The sequence below is a fragment of the Neoarius graeffei genome, chromosome 4, assembly GCF_027579695.1.
Source record: "Neoarius graeffei isolate fNeoGra1 chromosome 4, fNeoGra1.pri, whole genome shotgun sequence".
NCBI classification, from domain to species: domain Eukaryota; kingdom Metazoa; phylum Chordata; class Actinopteri; order Siluriformes; family Ariidae; genus Neoarius; species Neoarius graeffei.
Genome location: NC_083572.1, coordinates 11,541,606 through 11,560,963, shown reverse-complemented (window position 1 = coordinate 11,560,963; position 19,358 = coordinate 11,541,606). Strand labels below are relative to the sequence as shown.

Genomic DNA, 19,358 nt, shown 5'->3' with positions numbered 1-19,358 from the left:
AAGGTGGGGTACACCCTGGACAAGTCGCCAGGTCATCACAGGGCTGACACATAGACACAGACAACCATTCACACTCACATTCACACCTACGGTCAATTTAGAGCCATCAAATAACCTAATCTGCATGTCTTTGGACTGTGGGGGAAACCGGAGCACCTGGAGGAAACCCATGCGGACACGGGGAGAACATACAAACTCCGCACAGAAAGGCCCTCGCCGGCCACGGGGCTCGAACCCGGACCTTCTTGCTGTGAGGCGACAGCGCTAACCACTACACCACCATGCCGCCCCTAGTGTGATTATAACATTAACAATTTTAACATGAAGTCTGTTTTATTGAAGTTATAAACTGTTCATTGATGGAAACTTGAGTACAAAACTGTTCATGACAACCGCAGTCCTAAAGTTAGCAAGAAGTCCTCAGCTGTAAAAGCATTACTGTAAATGTCCAGAGCATCTTCCAAGTGCGACTTTCAACTGTCCATATGGGGCCGTCCTCTACAGGAGCGATGTGATGAGACTCTAGCCAGACATAGGGCATCAGGATGGATCAGGCAGGTCTGAGGAGCAGAAGAGGTCAGCATCTCGATCTCAGGATTGACATGTAACTCAGAGGGACAAACAGAGTGGGGGGAAGGGGAGAGAGAGAGAGAGAGAGAGAGAGAAAACATAGGTTGTTAGGTACGCCCAATGTCACCTGATGAGTAAGAACAGTATACATTTTGTGCTGAGTGTAACCAGGGACTCTGGCAAAACTAACTATGACAGCATAACTAAAAGGGGAGAGCCAGAAGGTAACACAGGCATGAGGGACCCCTGGGACATAAAGCAGCCAGCCACTACACCATCAACAAACTCGAGTGAGCAAGTCAGTGGGGGGCTGACAGCATCCATACATCCCAGTTTACCATTAACAATTCCGACATGCCACGTTATACTTAGACAATTTTGCAGTCACAGTCAGAGTTTAATACAGTGGTGCTTGAAAGTTTGTGAACCCTTTAGAATTTTCTATATTTCTGTATAAATATGACCTAAAACATCATCAGATTTTCACACAAGTCCTAAAAGTAGATAAAGAGAACCCAGTTAAACAAATGAGACAAAAATATTATACTTGGTCATTTACTGATTGAGGAAAATGATCCAATATTACATATCTGTGAGTGGCAAAAGTATGTGAACCTCTAGGATTAGCAGTTAATTTGAAGGTGAAATTAGAGTCAGGTGTTTGCAATCAATGGGATGGCAATCAGGTGTGAGTGGGCACCCTGTTTTATTTAAAGAACAGGGATCTATCAAAGTCTGATCTTCACAACACATGTTTGTGTAAATGTATCATGGCACGAACAAAGGAGATTTCTGAGGACCTCAGAAAAAGCGTTGTTGATGCTCATCCGACTGGAAAAGGTAACAAAACCATATCTAAAGAGTTTGGACTCCACCAATCCATAGTCAGGTAGATTGCACACACATGGAGGAAATTCAAGACCATTGTTACCCTCCCCAGGAGTGGTCGACCAACAAAGATCACTCCAAGAGCAAGGCGTGTAATAGTCGGCGAGGTCAGAAAGGGCCTCAGGGCAACTTCTAAGCAACTGAAGGTCTCTTTCACATTGGCTAATGTTAATGTTCATGAGTCCACCATCAGGACAACACTGAACAACAATGGTGTGCATGGCAGTGTTGCAAGGAGAAAGCCACTGCTCTCCAAAAAGAACATTGCTGTTCATCTGCAGTTTGCTAAAGATCACGTGGACAAGCCAGAAGGCTATTGGAAAATGTTTTGTGGACGGATGAGACCAAAATAGAACTTTTTGGTTTAAATGAGAAGCATTATGTTTGGAGAAAGGAAAACACTGCATTCCAGCACAAGAACCTTATCCCATCTGTGAAACATAGTGGTGGTAGTATCATGGTTTGGGCCTGTTTTGCTGCATCTGGGCCAGGACGGCTTGCCATCATTGATGGAACAATTAATTCTGAATTATACCAGCAAATTCTAAAGGAAAATGTCAGGACATCTGTCCATGAACTGAATCTCAAGAGAAGGTGGGTCATGCAGCAAGACGACGACCCTAAGCATATAAGTCGTTCTACCAAAGAATGGTTAAAGAAGAATAAAGTTAATGTTTTGGAATGGCCAAGTCAAAGTCCTGACCTTAATCCAATGGAAATGTTGTGGAACGACCTGAAGCGAACAGCTCATGTGAGGAAACGCACCAACATCCCAGAGTTGAAGCTGTTCTGTCCAGAGGAATGAGCTAAAATTCCTCCAAGCCGGTGTGCAGGACTGATCAACAGTTACTGGAAACATTTAGTTGCAGTTATTGCTGCACAAGTGGGTCACAGCAAATACTAAAAGCAAAGGTTCACATACTTTTGCCACTCACAGGTATGTAATACTGGATCATTTTCCTCAATAAATAATTGACCAAGTATAATATTTTTGTCTCATTTGTTTAACTGGGTTTTCTTTATGTACTTTTAGGACTTGTGTGAAAATCTGATGATGTTTTAGGTCATATTTATGCAGAAATATAGAAACTTCTAAAGGGTTCACAAACTTTCAAGCACCACTGTATATGAACTATAGAGTGATCTTTATTCTAAAACTTGGTCAGCTGTGTGCAGAGCCCTGGAAAGGCCATGAAAAGTTTTCTTTCTCTTTGACAGAGCTGGACAGCCCACTGGGACAGGATGCCGTGGTTTACAACTGGCCTCATGACCTGTTATATGCCTTTTTGTCCTCTGGTCTGAATAACTGCCATGCTGTCAAGGCTCAGGAAAAAGGCAGACAGCTTCTAGCACTGAGAATTATTTGAAATCTTGTGCTATATTTCACTTGGAGACTATTGGAAGCTCTTGGCATTTGTGCACGCATGCACTAGAAGGTACCAAGTGGATGTCAATATCCAAAGTTCATTGTAGGATATACGGTATAACTGTTCTTGAGTCCTGTGTTTCAAGCACATATAGGCCGGCAGCCCGGATAGCCTACCATGCACCCCCCCCCACAACAATTTGCCACATGGTTTTTATCAACCCTTGGCATGTCTTGATCATGTTTGTGTGTGGTACCAGAAAAATTACTCATTCCCAGTAGCGACTTTTATGTGATTTTTGAATGACCCTAAAAATTACGTTTTTTTTCTTTGTTGCGAATACTGCAGATATGCCCATGTTCATGGTGAATATTATGTTTTATCTATTTAAGATTAAATGCTAATTTAATATGATTTTTCAGTCATATTTGTCTTATTATACAATTTAATCAATTTAGTTCCATATTCTGATTACTTTCAGGTGTGTCAGCTGTCTTGAGTTGAGAACATTGTGATGGATTCACCTGGGCAATCTGGTCCAGCTGCAAAGAAGAAAAAAGGTGATGGCACATCTCCTGATCCATATTGTGTTGTTCATTTTCGTGATATATCCCATGGTGCATTCAAGTCATTCAAGGATGACAAGAATTCATCTTCCAAATTTGAGAGGCTCCAGGAAATAAAGATGCGTCGCCAGGCAGAAAGTGTGACATCTCCTTATCGGATGCAAGAACAATGCAATCTTCTGCCTGCCATTCAAAATGACGATCACGGCTACCACTGGAACTGTTATAAAAGATTTACAGGTAACCTTCTCAGATTACAACAGCAACCCGAAGTGGCCCCAGAGTCAACATCAGTCCAACGGACAATGCGTCGATCATCTTCTGAAAAAGACAGCATCATCTTTCAGCCTGATTGCATATTTTGTGACTCACAGAAAAAGAAAGCTGTCAAAGTCAAAGGATCTTGGACAACACAAAATCTGAGCAAATTCCAAAGTGATGGCTGGGAATCAGTATTTGATATGGCTCAAAGAAAGAGTGATGATAAACTGTTGAGACGTATAGCAGGACATGATTTATTTGCATGTGAAGCTCAATTCCACAGAAAATGTCTCATTGCCTATATGCAGACACCAGAAAAGTGGCGCAGCAATGACCAAGAAGCAAGAAACCAACAGAAGAGTCTTATTGATGCTCATTGTATAGCATTTGATGTTGTACGGAAGTTTGTGCTAGAAGAAATCTTGCAACAAACCAAGGTTGTTCAGCTGTCTCACCTCCTACAGCTATATGTCATGGCATTAGAAGGTACCCCTCATGCCAACCCAAACTACCGCAGTGAAAATATGAAAGAGAAACTGATAAAAGAATTTGGGTCACAGTTGTCCTTTTGTGATATGGATGGTTCTGGTAGATATCAGTCTGCACTTGTATATAGTTCAGCAGTGGACATGCAGACAGCAGTAAAACAATCCTTCCTCTTGGCATCCAAAAATACAATTGAAAGTGTTGGCATAACCCTCCATCATGTCATCAGTGAAGAACATGCCAAATCTCCAAATCTGAAATGGCCACCAACACCTCAAGACCTCGATGGTATCACGATTCCACCAGAATTGTCAAAGTTGTTGAATATTGAATATTGTAAGAATATTGTGAAAGTGAAGACATGGACAGTGATATCTCTGGTGCTGAGAGTGAGAGTGATTGTTCTGTCGACTCTGACAGTGACTTTGATTAATGCATTTATTGTCCTTGTGAAATCCTGAACAGGCTTTAGACTTCTCAACTTCAATGTGCAAAATAAATGTGATTCTGATATGTTGAATGTGACACAATTAAGACAGTTCAGAGAACATGTTTGCATGCATGGTGTTTGCATGATCTGTATGCTGACAATGGTACCTATGTTGATAATTGGTTTTTTTTTTGTCACAGTATGTGCAAAATAATTACAATCAATGTATTGTGTTAATAAACTTTTATTTGATATATACCAACCATAAATTACATGTTTTCTGGGTGCAGGGGTGGCTTTAAAAAGCTGGGCATATCTGTAGTACTCGCAACAACGAAAAAACATAATTTTAGGGTCATCTAAAAAAGTGCATAAAAGTCACTACTGGGAATGAGTAATTTTTCTGTTACCACACACAAACATGATCAAGGCATGCCAAGGGTTGATAAAAACCATGTGGCAAACTGTTGGGGTGCATGGTAGGCTATCCGGGCTGCCGGCCTAATACTGTACTGCGTTAACCAGCCAATCAAGACGTCGTGTTGTAAAGCATCAATGATTTCTGATCATTGGGATATTCTGAGTAAGAACATTCAATTGGCAAGACGTCTTCCATTTCAGACCAAACGAAGAACTTTCAAAAGATGTACACAGTAAGACAAATATCAATCTACAATTCTTTCTTCTTTGATTCCAGACAGTCAACCTGTAGTAACATGCCTGCCTTTGCTTCTTATCAAATGTGTGTCTGAGAGTGGTCGGATTGAAAATGCAATCAGGTTAATACTGTCTCTCAACAGCTACTTGAATTCATGCCGTGTCTCCTTCTTCACACCACACAAGAAATCTCTCGTCTTCTCAGGGATTTACACTTTCTTGACACTAAAAAGAGGCTTGAGACGAACCGTAAGTTGCCTTCATTAGGGAGTGTCCCCATTTCAACCCGTCCGCTGTTACCACACCAACCATGCAAAACTATCACGAGAGAAGATGAACATAAGAGCTCTCATAAATAACATGCAGTCTGAGATGCATTATTTGGAATGACATAAGTGGATCGCTCAAACAGTTGCGTGTGGGGAACTGATTGGAAATGTGATTGCTTAATTGTAATTTGAAAAAAAAAACCACCAAACAAAAACAAGATTTTGATAGTTCCTGGAACTCTTCCAACTCGTACATCTTATATGCTTGCATGAAACGGCATTTTGCATGAGAGCAGATGGAGAAATATGTGGCACATTTTCTAATCAGCAGGTGTTTTCATAAAAGGCCAAGTCAATCATTTTGAACCTTTTAAGCACTCAGTCGACATGCTTACTGATGGGGGACCCTAGTAATTAAAATAAATAGGCAGCAGTTTAATTCAACTGAATAAATAATTTTCAAAACCCAATACATTTTGCAGGATTTTGTCTTCTTGATGATTACTGAAAGTTTTTACACCCTCAGCCTTACAAAGGGCTTGACATTAGATTGAAAAATTAACTAGTTTAAGGTGGTTTTTTTTCTTCCTCACTTCCGTTCTGTCAACAAGTGAGGGCAGAAAAACAAAGTTCAAGGGATCTCTAACATTCTCTCAGATTTGGCATTGTTGAAATAAAATTGGGGATAAAGTGGAGTGGGGATGGATTGGAGGGTGTTCACAGGAGTGGCTCCTGAGTGTTGATTTTAGTGGCGCAGGATGACTCACGACAAATCATGACGGCCTTAAAAAAAAAATCCCAATGCTACTCTCTAAAGTGAATCTCATCTCATTATCTCTAGCCGCTTTATCCTGTTCTACAGGGTCGCAGGCAAGCTGGAGCCTATCCCAGCTGACTACGGGCGAAAAGCGGGGTACACCCTGGACAAGTCGCCAGGTCATCACAGGGCTGACACATAGACACAGACAACCATTCACACTCACATTCACACCTACGGTCAATTTAGAGTCACCAGTTAACCTAACCTGCATGTCTTTGGACTGTGGGGGAAACTGGTGCACCCGGAGGAAACCCACGCGGACACGGGGAGAACATGCAAACTCCACACAGAAAGGCCTTCGTCGGCCACGGGGCTCAAACCCAGACCTTCTTGCTGTGAGGCGACAGCGTTAACCACTACACCACCGTGCCGCCTAAAGTGAATCTTTTGAGCAATATTATAATTGGCAGTTGAGAGCTGACAAGACTTGAATGAAGATGAATCAACCAATTCCAGTTTGTACACCAGTTTTCAAGGAGACAACAGAAAGACGTGGTCTGGTGTAAAAATCAGTGCCCCAGCACTAACAAAAAATAAACTGCTTCATTAAAAAATAAAAATAAAATTAATCTTTCACACATTTTTGGATCTAGGTACATAGCTAGCTAGCTAGATTAGAGTGGAAATTAACCTTGCTAATCACGTCCTTTGTAATCAACCTTTCTAATCTTTCTCATTCAAGGTGCTGACTGCAAAGTCATCTCAAATTTTACCTTTTTTTTTTATTGTGCATGGCATCTTCCTATGTCTCACAAGAACAATATCATGCAGACGAGATGTGATCATTTTGATGTCCTGAGGGTCGCTTTTCTCCATTTTGGGACTGTTTTCCATTTTAAACCGTCTTGCCTTACAGAAACAGCCGAATGCAAGGAGCTTTAACTAATTAGCATAACTATGGAACTGTGTCACACCAAGATGGCGACGCGTGGAAAACATCGTGACTCTGCATCGACCTCGGAGACTTTTGAGTCACAGGGATGTAATCTGTGGTTGACATCCATGAATAGATCCGTGAAATAAAAGATTAATGTATCTGTTCTTTGTACTGCTTTTGTGTTATCGTTTCTTTCTCTGTAAGATCAAAACATTCAGTGTGTAACTCCATACTCGCTACCGTGGAGTCGAGCCCATGTATTCTCAAGCTAAGATAGCAAAACACAAGCAAGAACGATTTGGTGATCTGTCCAGAAAAATGACACGTCATCTAACCTTGCTTTATCTTGCAGTTGCACTCACTAGACAGGCTTTCCTTTTCTTTCCTGCTGGCTTTTAGCTGGTGGGTTAACGGAGTCCACCATGTTTGCCCATGCTGACCTATTTTGGTTAAAAGTAAGTCAAACATGCCCCATGGTTGTCGTGTGATATTGTTGCTCACTTGCTTCAGCAATCTCTGGAATCGTAAAATGCGGGACGCTTTTTTTCTCGGCAAAACATTTACACACAGGATACATGGTGTGTGTGTGCAGCAGTGAAACATCTCGAAACTCCAACAGCAATAGAAATAGAACATTTTGCCCAGAATTCAACTTTGCATTCAGAACCTTGAACCCTGCTAATCACATCCTATCATGGAAAATACTGAAAACTATGGACTAGTGCATAAACAAGCTCCAGTTAGTTCAAAATGCAGCAGCAAGAGTCCTTACTAGAACTAGAAAATATGACCACATCACCCCTGTCTTATCCACACTGCATTGGCTCCCAATCAAATTTCATATTGATTATAAAATACTACTATTGACCTTTAAAGCACTGAATGGTCTCACACCACAGTACCTGAGTGAACTTCTGGTCCTCTATGACCCGCCACGCCTACTTAGATCAAAAGGTGCAGGCTATCTGCTGGTACCTCGTATAGTGAAGGCTACATCAGGGGGCAGAGCCTTTTCTTACAAAGCCCCACAGTTATGGAACAGCCTTCCAAGTAGTGTTTGGGACTCAGACACAGTCTCAGTGTTTAAGTCTAGGCTGAAAACATATCTCTTTCGTCAAGCCTTTTGTTAATGGTGTTTATGAGGTAAAGGTGTAGATCTGGAGGGTCCTCAGACATAGTGTTTTGGTAAACTGGGATGTATGGATGCTGTCAGCCCCCCACTCACTTGCTCACTTGGGTCTGTTGATGGTGTAGTGGCTGGCTGCTTTACGGTATGTCCCAGGGGTCCCTCATGCCTTTGTTACCTTCTGGCTCTCCCCTTTTAGTTATGCTGTCGTAGTTAGTTTTGCCGGAGTCCCTGTTTGCACTCAGCACAAAATGTATACTGTTCTTACTCATTAGCCCTGGAGAACCCACGGGGGTTCAAATTTGACCCCTGTTAATTGCCGCTACCCAAAATGACCAAATTTTTTGGGTTCTCCAGGGTTAGGTGACCATTTAGGCATACCTAACAACCTGCCCCTTTTTGATTGTACCTTCATTTTGATTGTACCTTACCTTCAACTATAGATTTTTCTGTATTTTGACTATTTTCTACATTGTAGAACAGTACTGAAGACATCAAAACTATGAAATAACATATGGAACATATATTGAACTATGTGCTGTTTAAAAATGTTTCATATTTTAGATTCTTCAAAGCATCCAGCATTTACCTTGATGATGCTTTGCACACTATTGGCATTATCTTAACCAGCTTCATGAGGTGGTCAGTGGTCACCTGGAATGCTTTTCAGTTAACTGGTGTGCCTCGTCAAAAGTTAATTAGTGGATGAGTTTCTTGCCTTCTTCATGCGTTTAAGGTCAAACAGTAAATAGTAAACAATACAAATACAGTAAATAGCCCTATTCTACACGACAGGTATACTGTAGTAATCCATATTACATCAAGAACTGCTCAACTAAGTAAAGAGGAACGACATCCATCATTACTTTAAGACATGAAGTGACTTTTAATTAATAATAATACAGCAAAGCATTGAATTAGAAGATGTGTCCAAACTTTTGACTTGTACTGTATATACATTTTAAAGAAATTAAACTGTATTCAATAAGGCACATGTGGCTCCTCGAACATGGAGAAATGGTAATATTTAGTTAATTGTCTTGTCTGTAGCCCCACTCATAAACAAACAAAACATTTGAATACCAAGGAGGATGGGGCACAGTAATTCCTGCCCCAAAGGGTCTCAGTTAATGCTTGTAGTTCAAATTTTTGTCCACTAGGTGCAATAAGTCTATGGGTATTTAATAGGGAAGTGTGCTCACTGCACAATGATTGCTCAACATCAAGAAAGGTTACCAAGTAAAAGGAATGTTGGCTTGTATTTATCAAATAATTTTTTTATATAATTGGCCACTCAAAAGAGGGAATCAGTATTTCAATGGTATTTAAAAGATATGGAGTTGTTAATGAAGATGGTGGATATACTGTATATCAGTGGCGAACTGTTACTATGAGAGCTGGGACTTCATCTCAGCCAAAACTTAGTCAGACCCACCAAAAAAACAACAGGACAAAGGATTTTGCAAGGGATTTGCAGCAGGGTGCCAGGTAGCTCCGTTGTGTGTAACTGTCGATGTTGATTTTAAAAGTAACTCAGTAAATTACATCTGGAAATGAATACTTAAGTCTGAGTTGAACAATACTGTGGCGAGCATGCAGCGTGGAAGAAGAATCTGGCGACAGAAATCGTAGTTTCTCGGTTGTTAGCCTGTGCTACTTGCTCTCGATAGCACTGGTTTGACCGCTTTATTAGCATTCGCTAACACTATTGATGAATGCTACACTGGCTGGAAGGTGACTTCACTGCTGCGCTGACAGCGCTGACTCTCGGTTAAGCTAGCGTTGGCCTTCGAAAAGGCCTAGGACAATACATTTTTGGTCCCACCCATTATAAATCAGAATCTGATTGGTTAATTCATTTATCACTTCCTACATAAACATGGCCTTCTGTCCCGGCAATGAAGTCCTAACCAATGAGTGAGCCATCTCTAACTCTTCTCAGCCTAGAGACAACAAACAAAAAAATCTCATTGAATAACTCTATTTGAATGTTTTCAGGACAGTAACCCTTTCATTTCTGAGGCCAAATTAGAATTTGAAGAGAATAATTAAAATGAAATTATGAAAGCAATTAAAGAATGAAAGAAATTAAATATAACATTTGAAATGTTGATATGTTTGGGTCTTCTCTGAAGGTCTAGAAGAAGGTTCTGACGATTCCCTTCTGATATATATGGTTGGACTCTGCCCCACCTGCTCCTATGGACAAGGTGCCACTGGGAAGTCACTTTTTTTTCCAACGGTAGCTACTTTTTTTTTGAAAACCAGCTCCTGCCGTTTTCCTCATGTACCCAATATCAAAACTGCACCATAGTGTAATTGTTTGTCTCACTTGAGGTCTCTTTACCCTGAATATGTCTGTAACAATCCCTGCCCAACTAATTGCCTGCCATTTATCACCACCCACTTTCCTGACATAAATAAATGACATTCTGAGGGTCACTACACATGAATAAATTCTGAACAGAATTAAAAAACAAAATCGCCTTTCTGAGCATAACTGAAAATCACATCCTCAGCTATGTGACTGACATAAAGAGGCTGACATTATCAAGGGTGGCTGGTGTAAATGGGCTCGCGTTTCATTTTCAAGAGCAGATTCTTTGCTGTTAATAAATACTTTAAGGTGGATTTGTTTGGGTTTTTGGAGAATGTAGCACAGCAACACAAATGGCTGTAAAGAATACAGAGAAGAATGATATGAAGGCGCGAGGCTGGGGCTGATTTCTTTTTAGTCCAGGCTGTAGATTCATGCAACCTGGTTGTGACAGTCATGTCAGGTGATTACACAGAGTGAAATACCCTGTAAATTTAATATCTATTTGGATTGATGTTTTGAAGCCTGCTTCACTGACATATCTGTAACACATCATATTTTTCCCCCCAAAATTAATTTGGCAGAGAAACTAAAAGTAGACAGATTAAGCACACATTGATATCAGGCAGCTGTGTATGCACTGTGTGTGCAATTTTATTCCTTCATTTTCAGTTGTTTTGAATCTCTCTTGCTCGAGCATCAACTTCTGATTGAGTGTTATATCAAACCCAGGCCTTTTGTGGTTTTTAGAAGGTATCTTAAAATAGCATGCATGAGTGCAGGAAGAAAAGTATGCACTTGCAGTACACTGAGAGCATAGCTTACTTGAGGTTGTTTAAAGATGACAATCAGGACCTTTTTTCGAATCTTTTCATGTGGTTAATAGGCACCTGCTCATGTTTAGATGTCAATTTAGCCTGATTTTCAACAAAAGCAAACATTGAGAGGGAACATTCAGTGCCTTCTGAATATCTCTACAGGGTCTAGAAGATAGGACTACAGCCACATCTACTGGCCAAGAGTGGAACATAGTGTATGTATATGTTCCTGTTGTGGACTTGAATCACATGACTTGGACCCGCATCACAAATTTGCTGACTTTCGGCTAAGCTGTTGGCCAGTAGAATGCATGAATTTTCATTCTGGTCTAATTCCTGGCAGGATGACTGACCCCTCACTTCATCTTTGCCATCACTCTGAATGGGCTTCCATGGCCACTGATATCTATGCTTTGTGAGGACTGGGACTCAAGCCCTCTGACTGTGAAAAAAATCAAGTCCCTCCCATGCCAGAACCTGGTCTTCCCAGGCAGTCTCCAATCAGAGTACTAACCAGGCCCTTAAGGCACATTGGATGGCACCAATCTGCATTTCTCTAGCCCTCTGCCTCTTGCCCATTACAGTGTGGGTGGGGGGTGTTTGATCCTCTGGTAACTGCGAGAGTTTGACTGCCTACTCGCATCTGTATTGTCTCGCCAGATGGCAGTATATACCATTTTTATGATGGTCTTTGGTATGACCCGACTGTGAGTAGAACTAGCTAACCACTAGGCCAACTCGCTGTCTGACTTGAAAAGCGATGTTTAAAAATTAAACATTGGAAAGTGTACTTTGAACGGGCTTCCATAGCCACTGATAGCTATGCTTTGTGAGGACTGGGGAACTCTGGGGGAGCTCTGCTGTTATTTTAGTGCAAGACTTGTGACTTGACTTGGACTCAAGTCATTACTTGATATTTAGCAGACGCTCTTATCCAGAGCAATGTACAATGAGTGCAAAAGTCAGGTACATGAAGTGGTGAACTTTTAGACAAAAAAGTTCAAGTGCCAACTGAACAAATGACAGCAATACCTAGTGTAATATTCTGTTGAAATACCAACACTCAAACAGCCAAATGAACAAACCAACCATAGAAAGTATAACTAAATAGAAAACTCAAAACAGCTAACCCCAGGTTAGACAGTACACGGCTTGGGTTGGTCTAGACCGAAATGCAATTACACAGTGGGCAGGGAAGCAGGGGAGAGGTGCAGCCTGAAGAGGTGAGTCTTCAGTCTGCGCTTAAAGGTGGTCAGGGAGTCAGCAGTTCTGACCTCAATGGATCAGCTACTCCTTTTCCCAACAAATAATCACAGTTCAGCAAATCAGCATCAGTCTTCATTTCCAAGGTCAATGTTCAACCAGTCTGATAGCCAATCAACTTGCATGATGCAAGGACAAAGTTGAAAGAGAGCTCATTCCCCAATGACAGAGGCTTTTTTTTTTGGTAGCTATACTCCCAAAGATAGTTGCCTTCACCTACAAATATTAAAGGGTTAAAACATGTACAGCCTGTAGTTCAGGAATATCACATGCAAAAACAACAAATCCCAAAGGCAAAACCAAATTGAACGGAAAAATATTTTTCGTGAAAACAGACACCGCATCTCATGTGAAATTGAACTCAAATATTCAGTTTTTAGTCAATGTTATACATCTCTCAAATACCCATATAGTACAGGGTTAGTCAAAATTATTTTAACACTAATGGATTATTTTTCTCCTGAATGTATGGTGCGCTGTGACCGTGAAATCTGTGTCTGGGCTTTAAATGGTACTATTGCTCGAACAGGTTGAGACTGTCCTGTAAATCATCTTGCACATATGATGTATGCTTTGTGAATAAATGGTTTCTACCATTTAAGTGTTAACATCATTTTGACTAACCCTGTATATTTCCATTTAGTTGAACACCAGTTCATGAAAAGCTTGCATTGCTTGTGAAAATTAACTATACTAATTACATGGGGGAAGCCTTGGCCAAATGGTTAGAGAAACAGCTTTGGGGCCAAAAGGTTGCTGGTTCGAGCGAGACTTAACAAGTCAGGACTGGCTCAAGTGCCCTTGAGCAAGGCACCTAACCCCCAACTGCTCTGGCAAGAGTGGTGGCGTACCTTGTGTCTGATTAGCCAGAGAAAAACTGATGTGATTATCAGTTCAGGCAAGAACCTGGCCATAACTAACTAACTAACTAACTACTACTCTGGCCTTAAATTTGATATAAACAAAGCACTGATTTGTTTCAGACAAAAAACATAAAGGACTTGTACTTGTAAGGACATCAGTTTTGACTTGGGACTTGACGCCAAGACTTGAGACTTACTTCTGACTTGCAGAACAATGACTTGATGTCTTCCCATTTCTGCACTCACACATATTAAGCTTTCTGGGTCAGTCATAGCACTTTGCACAAAACAACCCTTTTCTAAAGTTTGAAATAAATACCAGAGACGGAAGCAAACCCGCATTTTCGTTAGTATCAGTCAAGCCTTTGAAAGAGTTGAAGATAAGATTTTGTCTCCAGTTGCATAGATTTGCATCTTATAACTGGCTAACTATCTGTAGATGCTTTGTAGAAGTCACGTCAAGTCATCATATGATCATGTGGTGTCCCTCAAGGATTCATAGATGCCAGGAAGTGTACAATAACTAAAATAATCACTCTTTGCAACCATGGTGAGCAGAAAAGCATCTCAAAATGCACAGCATGTCGAACCGTGTGGTGGATGGGGTACAACAGTAGAAGACCAACTCGGGATCCACTTCTGTCAGCCTAGAAAAGGAATCTTGTCATGTGGACTCAGGTAAAGATTGGAAAAAGGCAACCAGGTTTTCAATTTTATGCATTGTGCTGCTGCCAAATGATTGGTTGATTTGGATAATTGCATGAATCAGTAGGTGTCCAGTTGTTCCTTTTAAAGTCGTTGGTGAATGTATATCTGTGTGTAACTTCACCACCAGTAGATGGCAAACTAATCAGCAGTTAAGACTTAACAAATGGTTGTGTGAATACTAAAACTCATCTCTCTAAAACTGTAACCACATTCCTCCTCCTCTTCCTCCTCATCAGGACATTTCATCATCAAATTAGTTGGAATTATAATATCCACATTCACTGGATATGAGGAATTGCATGCTCTGATTGGCTACTCTACTACGAGGCTATCAGCTCATATACTGTGAGTAGAGAAAAACAAAATGGCAGAGCGTGTTGCTGAACCAACCGAGGACGAAATAGAAACTCTACTCGAAAACAACCCCCCCCAAAAAAAAATACAAAAAAAAGCAACAAAACATGGAATGGAAGTATTTGTTGATAAGAACGTATATTTAAAAAAAATCTTCAAGAATTATCATCACGTTTTCACAAATTGCGACGGTCATTTCACTGGTTTGTTTACAACCCCAATTCCAAAAAAGTTGGGACACTGTGTAAAACATAAATAAATACAGAATATGATGATTTACAAATCATGGAAACCCTATATTTCATTGAAAATAGTACAAAGACAACATATCAAATGTTGTAACTGAGAAATGTAATTGATTTTTGAAAAATATATGCTCATTTTGACATTGATGTCAGCAACACATTTCAAAAAAGTTGGGACAGGGGCAACAAAAGACTGAAAAAGTTGTGTAATGATAAAAAATAATAATAATTTGGTTAATTGGCAACAGGTCAGTAACATGATTGGGGAAGAACATCCCAGAGAGGCTGAATCTCTCAGAAGTAAAGATGGGGATGGGTTCACCGCTCAGTGAAAAACTGCATGGGCAAACAGTGCAACAATTTAAGAATAACGTTCCTCAATGTAAAATTGCAAAGAATTTGGGGATCACATCATCTATGGTGGGCGGCACGGTGGTGTAGTGGTTAGCGCTGCCGCCTCACAGCAAGAAGGTCCGGGTTCGAGCCCCGTGGCCGGCGAGGGCCTTTCTGTTCGGAGTTTGCATGTTCTCCCCGTGTCCGCGTGGGTTTCCTCCGGGTGCTCCGGTTTCCCCCACAGTCCAAAGACATGCAGGTTAGGTTAACTGGTGACTCTAAATTGACCGTAGGTGTGAATGTGAGTGTGAATGGTTGTCTGTGTCTGTGTCAGCCCTGTGATGACCTGGCGACTTGTCCAGGGTGTACCCCGCCTTTCACCCGTAGTCAGCTGGGATAGGCTCCAGCTTGCCTGCGACCCTGTAGAACAGGATAAAGCGGCTAGAGATAATGAGATGAGATCATCTATGGTACATAATATCATGAAAAGATTCAGAGAATCTGGAGAAATCTCTGTCGACAAGAGACAAGGCTGAAAACTGACATTGGATGCCTGTGATCTTCAGGCCCTCAGGAGACGCTGCATTAAGAGCAGACACATGTCTGCATTGGAAATCACTGCATGGGGTCAGGAATGCTTGAAGAAACCATCGTCTGTGAAAACAGTTTATTACTGCATCCACAAATGCAAGTTAAAACCAGATATAAACAATATCCAGAAATACTGCCACCTTCTCTGGGCCCGAGCTCTTTTATGATGGACTGAGGTGAAATGGAAAATTGTCCCGAGGTCTGATGAATCAAAAGTAGAAATTCTATTTAGAAATCATGGACACCACGTCCTCCAGGCTAAAGAGGAGAGGAACCATCCGGCTTGTTATCAGTGTACAGTTCAAAAGCCAGCATCTGTGATGGTATGAGGGTGCATTAGTGCACATGCCATGGGTAGCTTGTACATCTGGGAATGCATCATTAATGCTGAATGATATGTACACGTTTCAGAATAATATGCTGCCATCCAGACAAAATGTTTTTCAGGGAAGGCCTTCCTCCTTTCAGCAAGACAATGCCAAACTGCTTTCTGCACATATTAAAACCGCACGGCTCCATAGTAAAAGAGTCAGGGTGCTTAAATGGCCTGCCTGCAATCCAGACCTGTCTCCCATTTAAAACGTTTGGCACGTTATGAAGTGCAAAATAAAACAAAGGAGACCCTGAACTGTTGAGCAACTGAAATTGTATATCAGGCAAGAATGGGATAACATTTCTCTTTCAAAACTACAGCAATTGGTCTCCTCAGTTCCCAAACATTTACAGAGTGTTGTTAAAAGTAGAGGAAATGAAACACAGTGGTAAACATGCCCCTGTCCCAACTTTTTTAAAGTGTGTTGCTGACATCAAATTTAAAATGAGCATAATATTTTTCAAAAAACAATAAAATTTCTCAGCTTCAACATTTGCTATGTTATCTTTTTACTATAGCCCTGTGATGACCTGGCGACTTGTCCAGGGTGTACCCCGCTTTTCGCCCGTAGTCAGCTGGGATAGGCTCCAGCTTGCCTGCGACCCTGTAGAAGGATAAAGCGGCTACAGATAATGAGATGAGATGAGATCTTTTTACTATTTTCAATGAAATATAGGGTTTCCATGATTTGCAAATTATTGCATTCTGTTTTTCTTGACAGTTTACACAGCATGGCAACTTTTTTGGAATTGGGGTTGTACATTCTTCATTGTTAAACATTAAAATTTATTGAATATTTTTTAGACTGGTTCAAAAGCTCATTACTTAAAATTACATAACTGAAATGTCCAAGGAAGAATTAAATAAACGTCTAAAGTTATTCTATACCTTGGCATGACAGCAAGCCGGCACTTTCGACAAAAAAACCAACATGAAAGTCAATTCGTGCAGCCATCGATAGGTTTTTAAGAAGTTCACCTAAGCAGAAATGATTTTGTTGTCAGACGTTTTGTATAAAGTTTTTATTGATTGAATTTGCAAAAAAAAAGCTCTGTTTCTCAAAATCCAATGAATGTGGATCGAAAAAAAAAGTTATTCCACTCAATCTCGTCGTACATGGCTTATAGCCAACTCAGCGTTACGCACCTCATCGGCTATCGGCTCATGTACGGCTCAATTTTGTGGAATAATTGTTAAATATTATTACGCTGATTAAAAAGAAAACATCAACAGGAATATATACAGTATGTAAGAAATAAAACACAACAATGAATGCTGTTATAGGAAACTAATCAGCGACCTGGTGATGTCATGCGGAGTTACTGTTATCATTCAGAAGTTCATTATTTTCTAATAACCCAAAGTGTTTTCTTCCTCTCATACTACATGTTGCCAACACTGCCATTTTATATAAAAAAATTTAATCATACTTTTTTTAAAAATCCATTTATCATTACATTTAATGCTGCAAAACAGGGTATCACTTACATTATAGCACGTAACACAACAACAAAAGAATAATGCAGCATATTAAAGAATGACTGACTAAAAACTGCAAATTTATTTATAATCATTCTCATTATCTCTAGCTGCTTTATCCTGTTCTACAGGGTCGCAGGCAAGCTGGAGCCTATCCCAGCTGACTACGGGCGAAAGGCGGGGTACACCCTGGACAAGTCGCCAGGTCATCACAGGGCTGACACATAGACGCAGACAACCATTCACACTCACATTCACGGTCAATTTAGAGTCACCAGTTAACCTAACCTGCATGTCTTTGGACTGTGGGGGAAACCGGAGCACCCGGAGGAAACCCACGTGGAGAACATGCAAACTCCGCACAGAAAGGCCCTCGCCGGCCACGGGGCTCGAACCCGGACCTTCTTGCTGTGAGGCGACAGCGCTAACCACTACACCACCGTGCCGCCCGAGACATTTTATATAAGATGTTTTCTAAATGATAGCTTGTGTGTGTGATGTTGATGATGAAGCTTAAATGATATGATAATTTTGATTTACAAATACTCCAGATTATTCAGCTAATAGTGATGTCTTCATTGAGAACAATAACATCACTCCTGGGTGGGGAATACAGTTTCTGATGATTAGGGTTGCCAGATAACTGGTTTTCAGTTCATTTTTTACTCATAATAGAAAACTAGAGATAATCTAGATTAAATGTAATGATGGTTCATGCTGGTTGCTTGGGTGGACTTGATAATGTACCTAGACTTTAAAAGTCTCAACTTGGCAACCCTCTCCACAAGCTTTCATAGAGGAACTAACAGACAGGCGTTTGCGGCAGTAATTCTCAGCTTCTCACCCTCAGAGATGACTAAATCATGCAATGTCTCGGTGTATCCCTAACAACCTGGAGGATCTGAAATTGGAGTTCTAGGACCCAGTTGATTAGACGTTTTGTATAGAAGAGATAGCAGTGGGCTGAAAATGGAGAGCTGTCAACTGAGTGAGTAAAAGTTCAGATCATTGTTTGAGATGGTGGTCGTGTTTGTAGAGCTAAAACAGGAAATTGATGTTGCTCAGTTGGTCCACCATAATGGTCTCAAGAAGGGAAAAGTGTCAGTAGGTTCCATTAATTGTAGATTTCCATTGATCATGACTTTGGCCTCAACTGATCACATCATTTGTGTTTAAATGCCAGTCCTGGAGATTCCATAGACCACCAGATTGAAGAATTTGGTAACGAGCTGATAACATGTATTCGCTTTTAGGTGAACTTCCAGTTTATTAGATAATAGTGATGAAATTGTAGTCAGTCAGTATAATCCTTAATATCAACATCGCACATTGTCATATGTACTTGATATAGTTTAGTGCAATGGTTTCTGTGGGGGGAAATAGAGAAAATTGTCCTCAAAATTACAAAATAAAATATCCTGATAACAATACAACATATCCTCCAGATGTGCAACTCTTTGACATCTGGATGATTTCTAACAGGATATGCAAAAATGTTGAAGGCAAAAATAAAAGCAAAGGTTATTCAAGCGTACAAGTTACTCGAGAATATCTATATTTCACATTCAGAAGGGCAGATGTAACTATTATAAATGTGCATTACTACCGTGCGTATTTAACCATTTCGTGTATAGCATCCACACTTTAAAGGCTGTTTCTAGGAAAATACAAGATCACCTCTAAATCATTTGAGACCA

General features: G+C 40.6%; 1 protein-coding gene across 1 annotated transcript in view; it reads left to right on the top strand.

Moving 5' to 3' along the window:
- The first annotated feature begins 18,466 nt into the window (after nt 1–18,466).
- The window catches only part of cyth4b (cytohesin 4b), a 42,459-nt gene continuing 41,567 nt past the window's right edge, over nt 18,467–19,358 (top strand). The window contains exon 1 of the mRNA XM_060918827.1: nt 18,467–18,649. Coding sequence (XP_060774810.1) covers nt 18,631–18,649 — 19 coding nt within the window. The 5' untranslated portion in view covers nt 18,467–18,630. The remainder of the gene's footprint in view (nt 18,650–19,358) is intronic.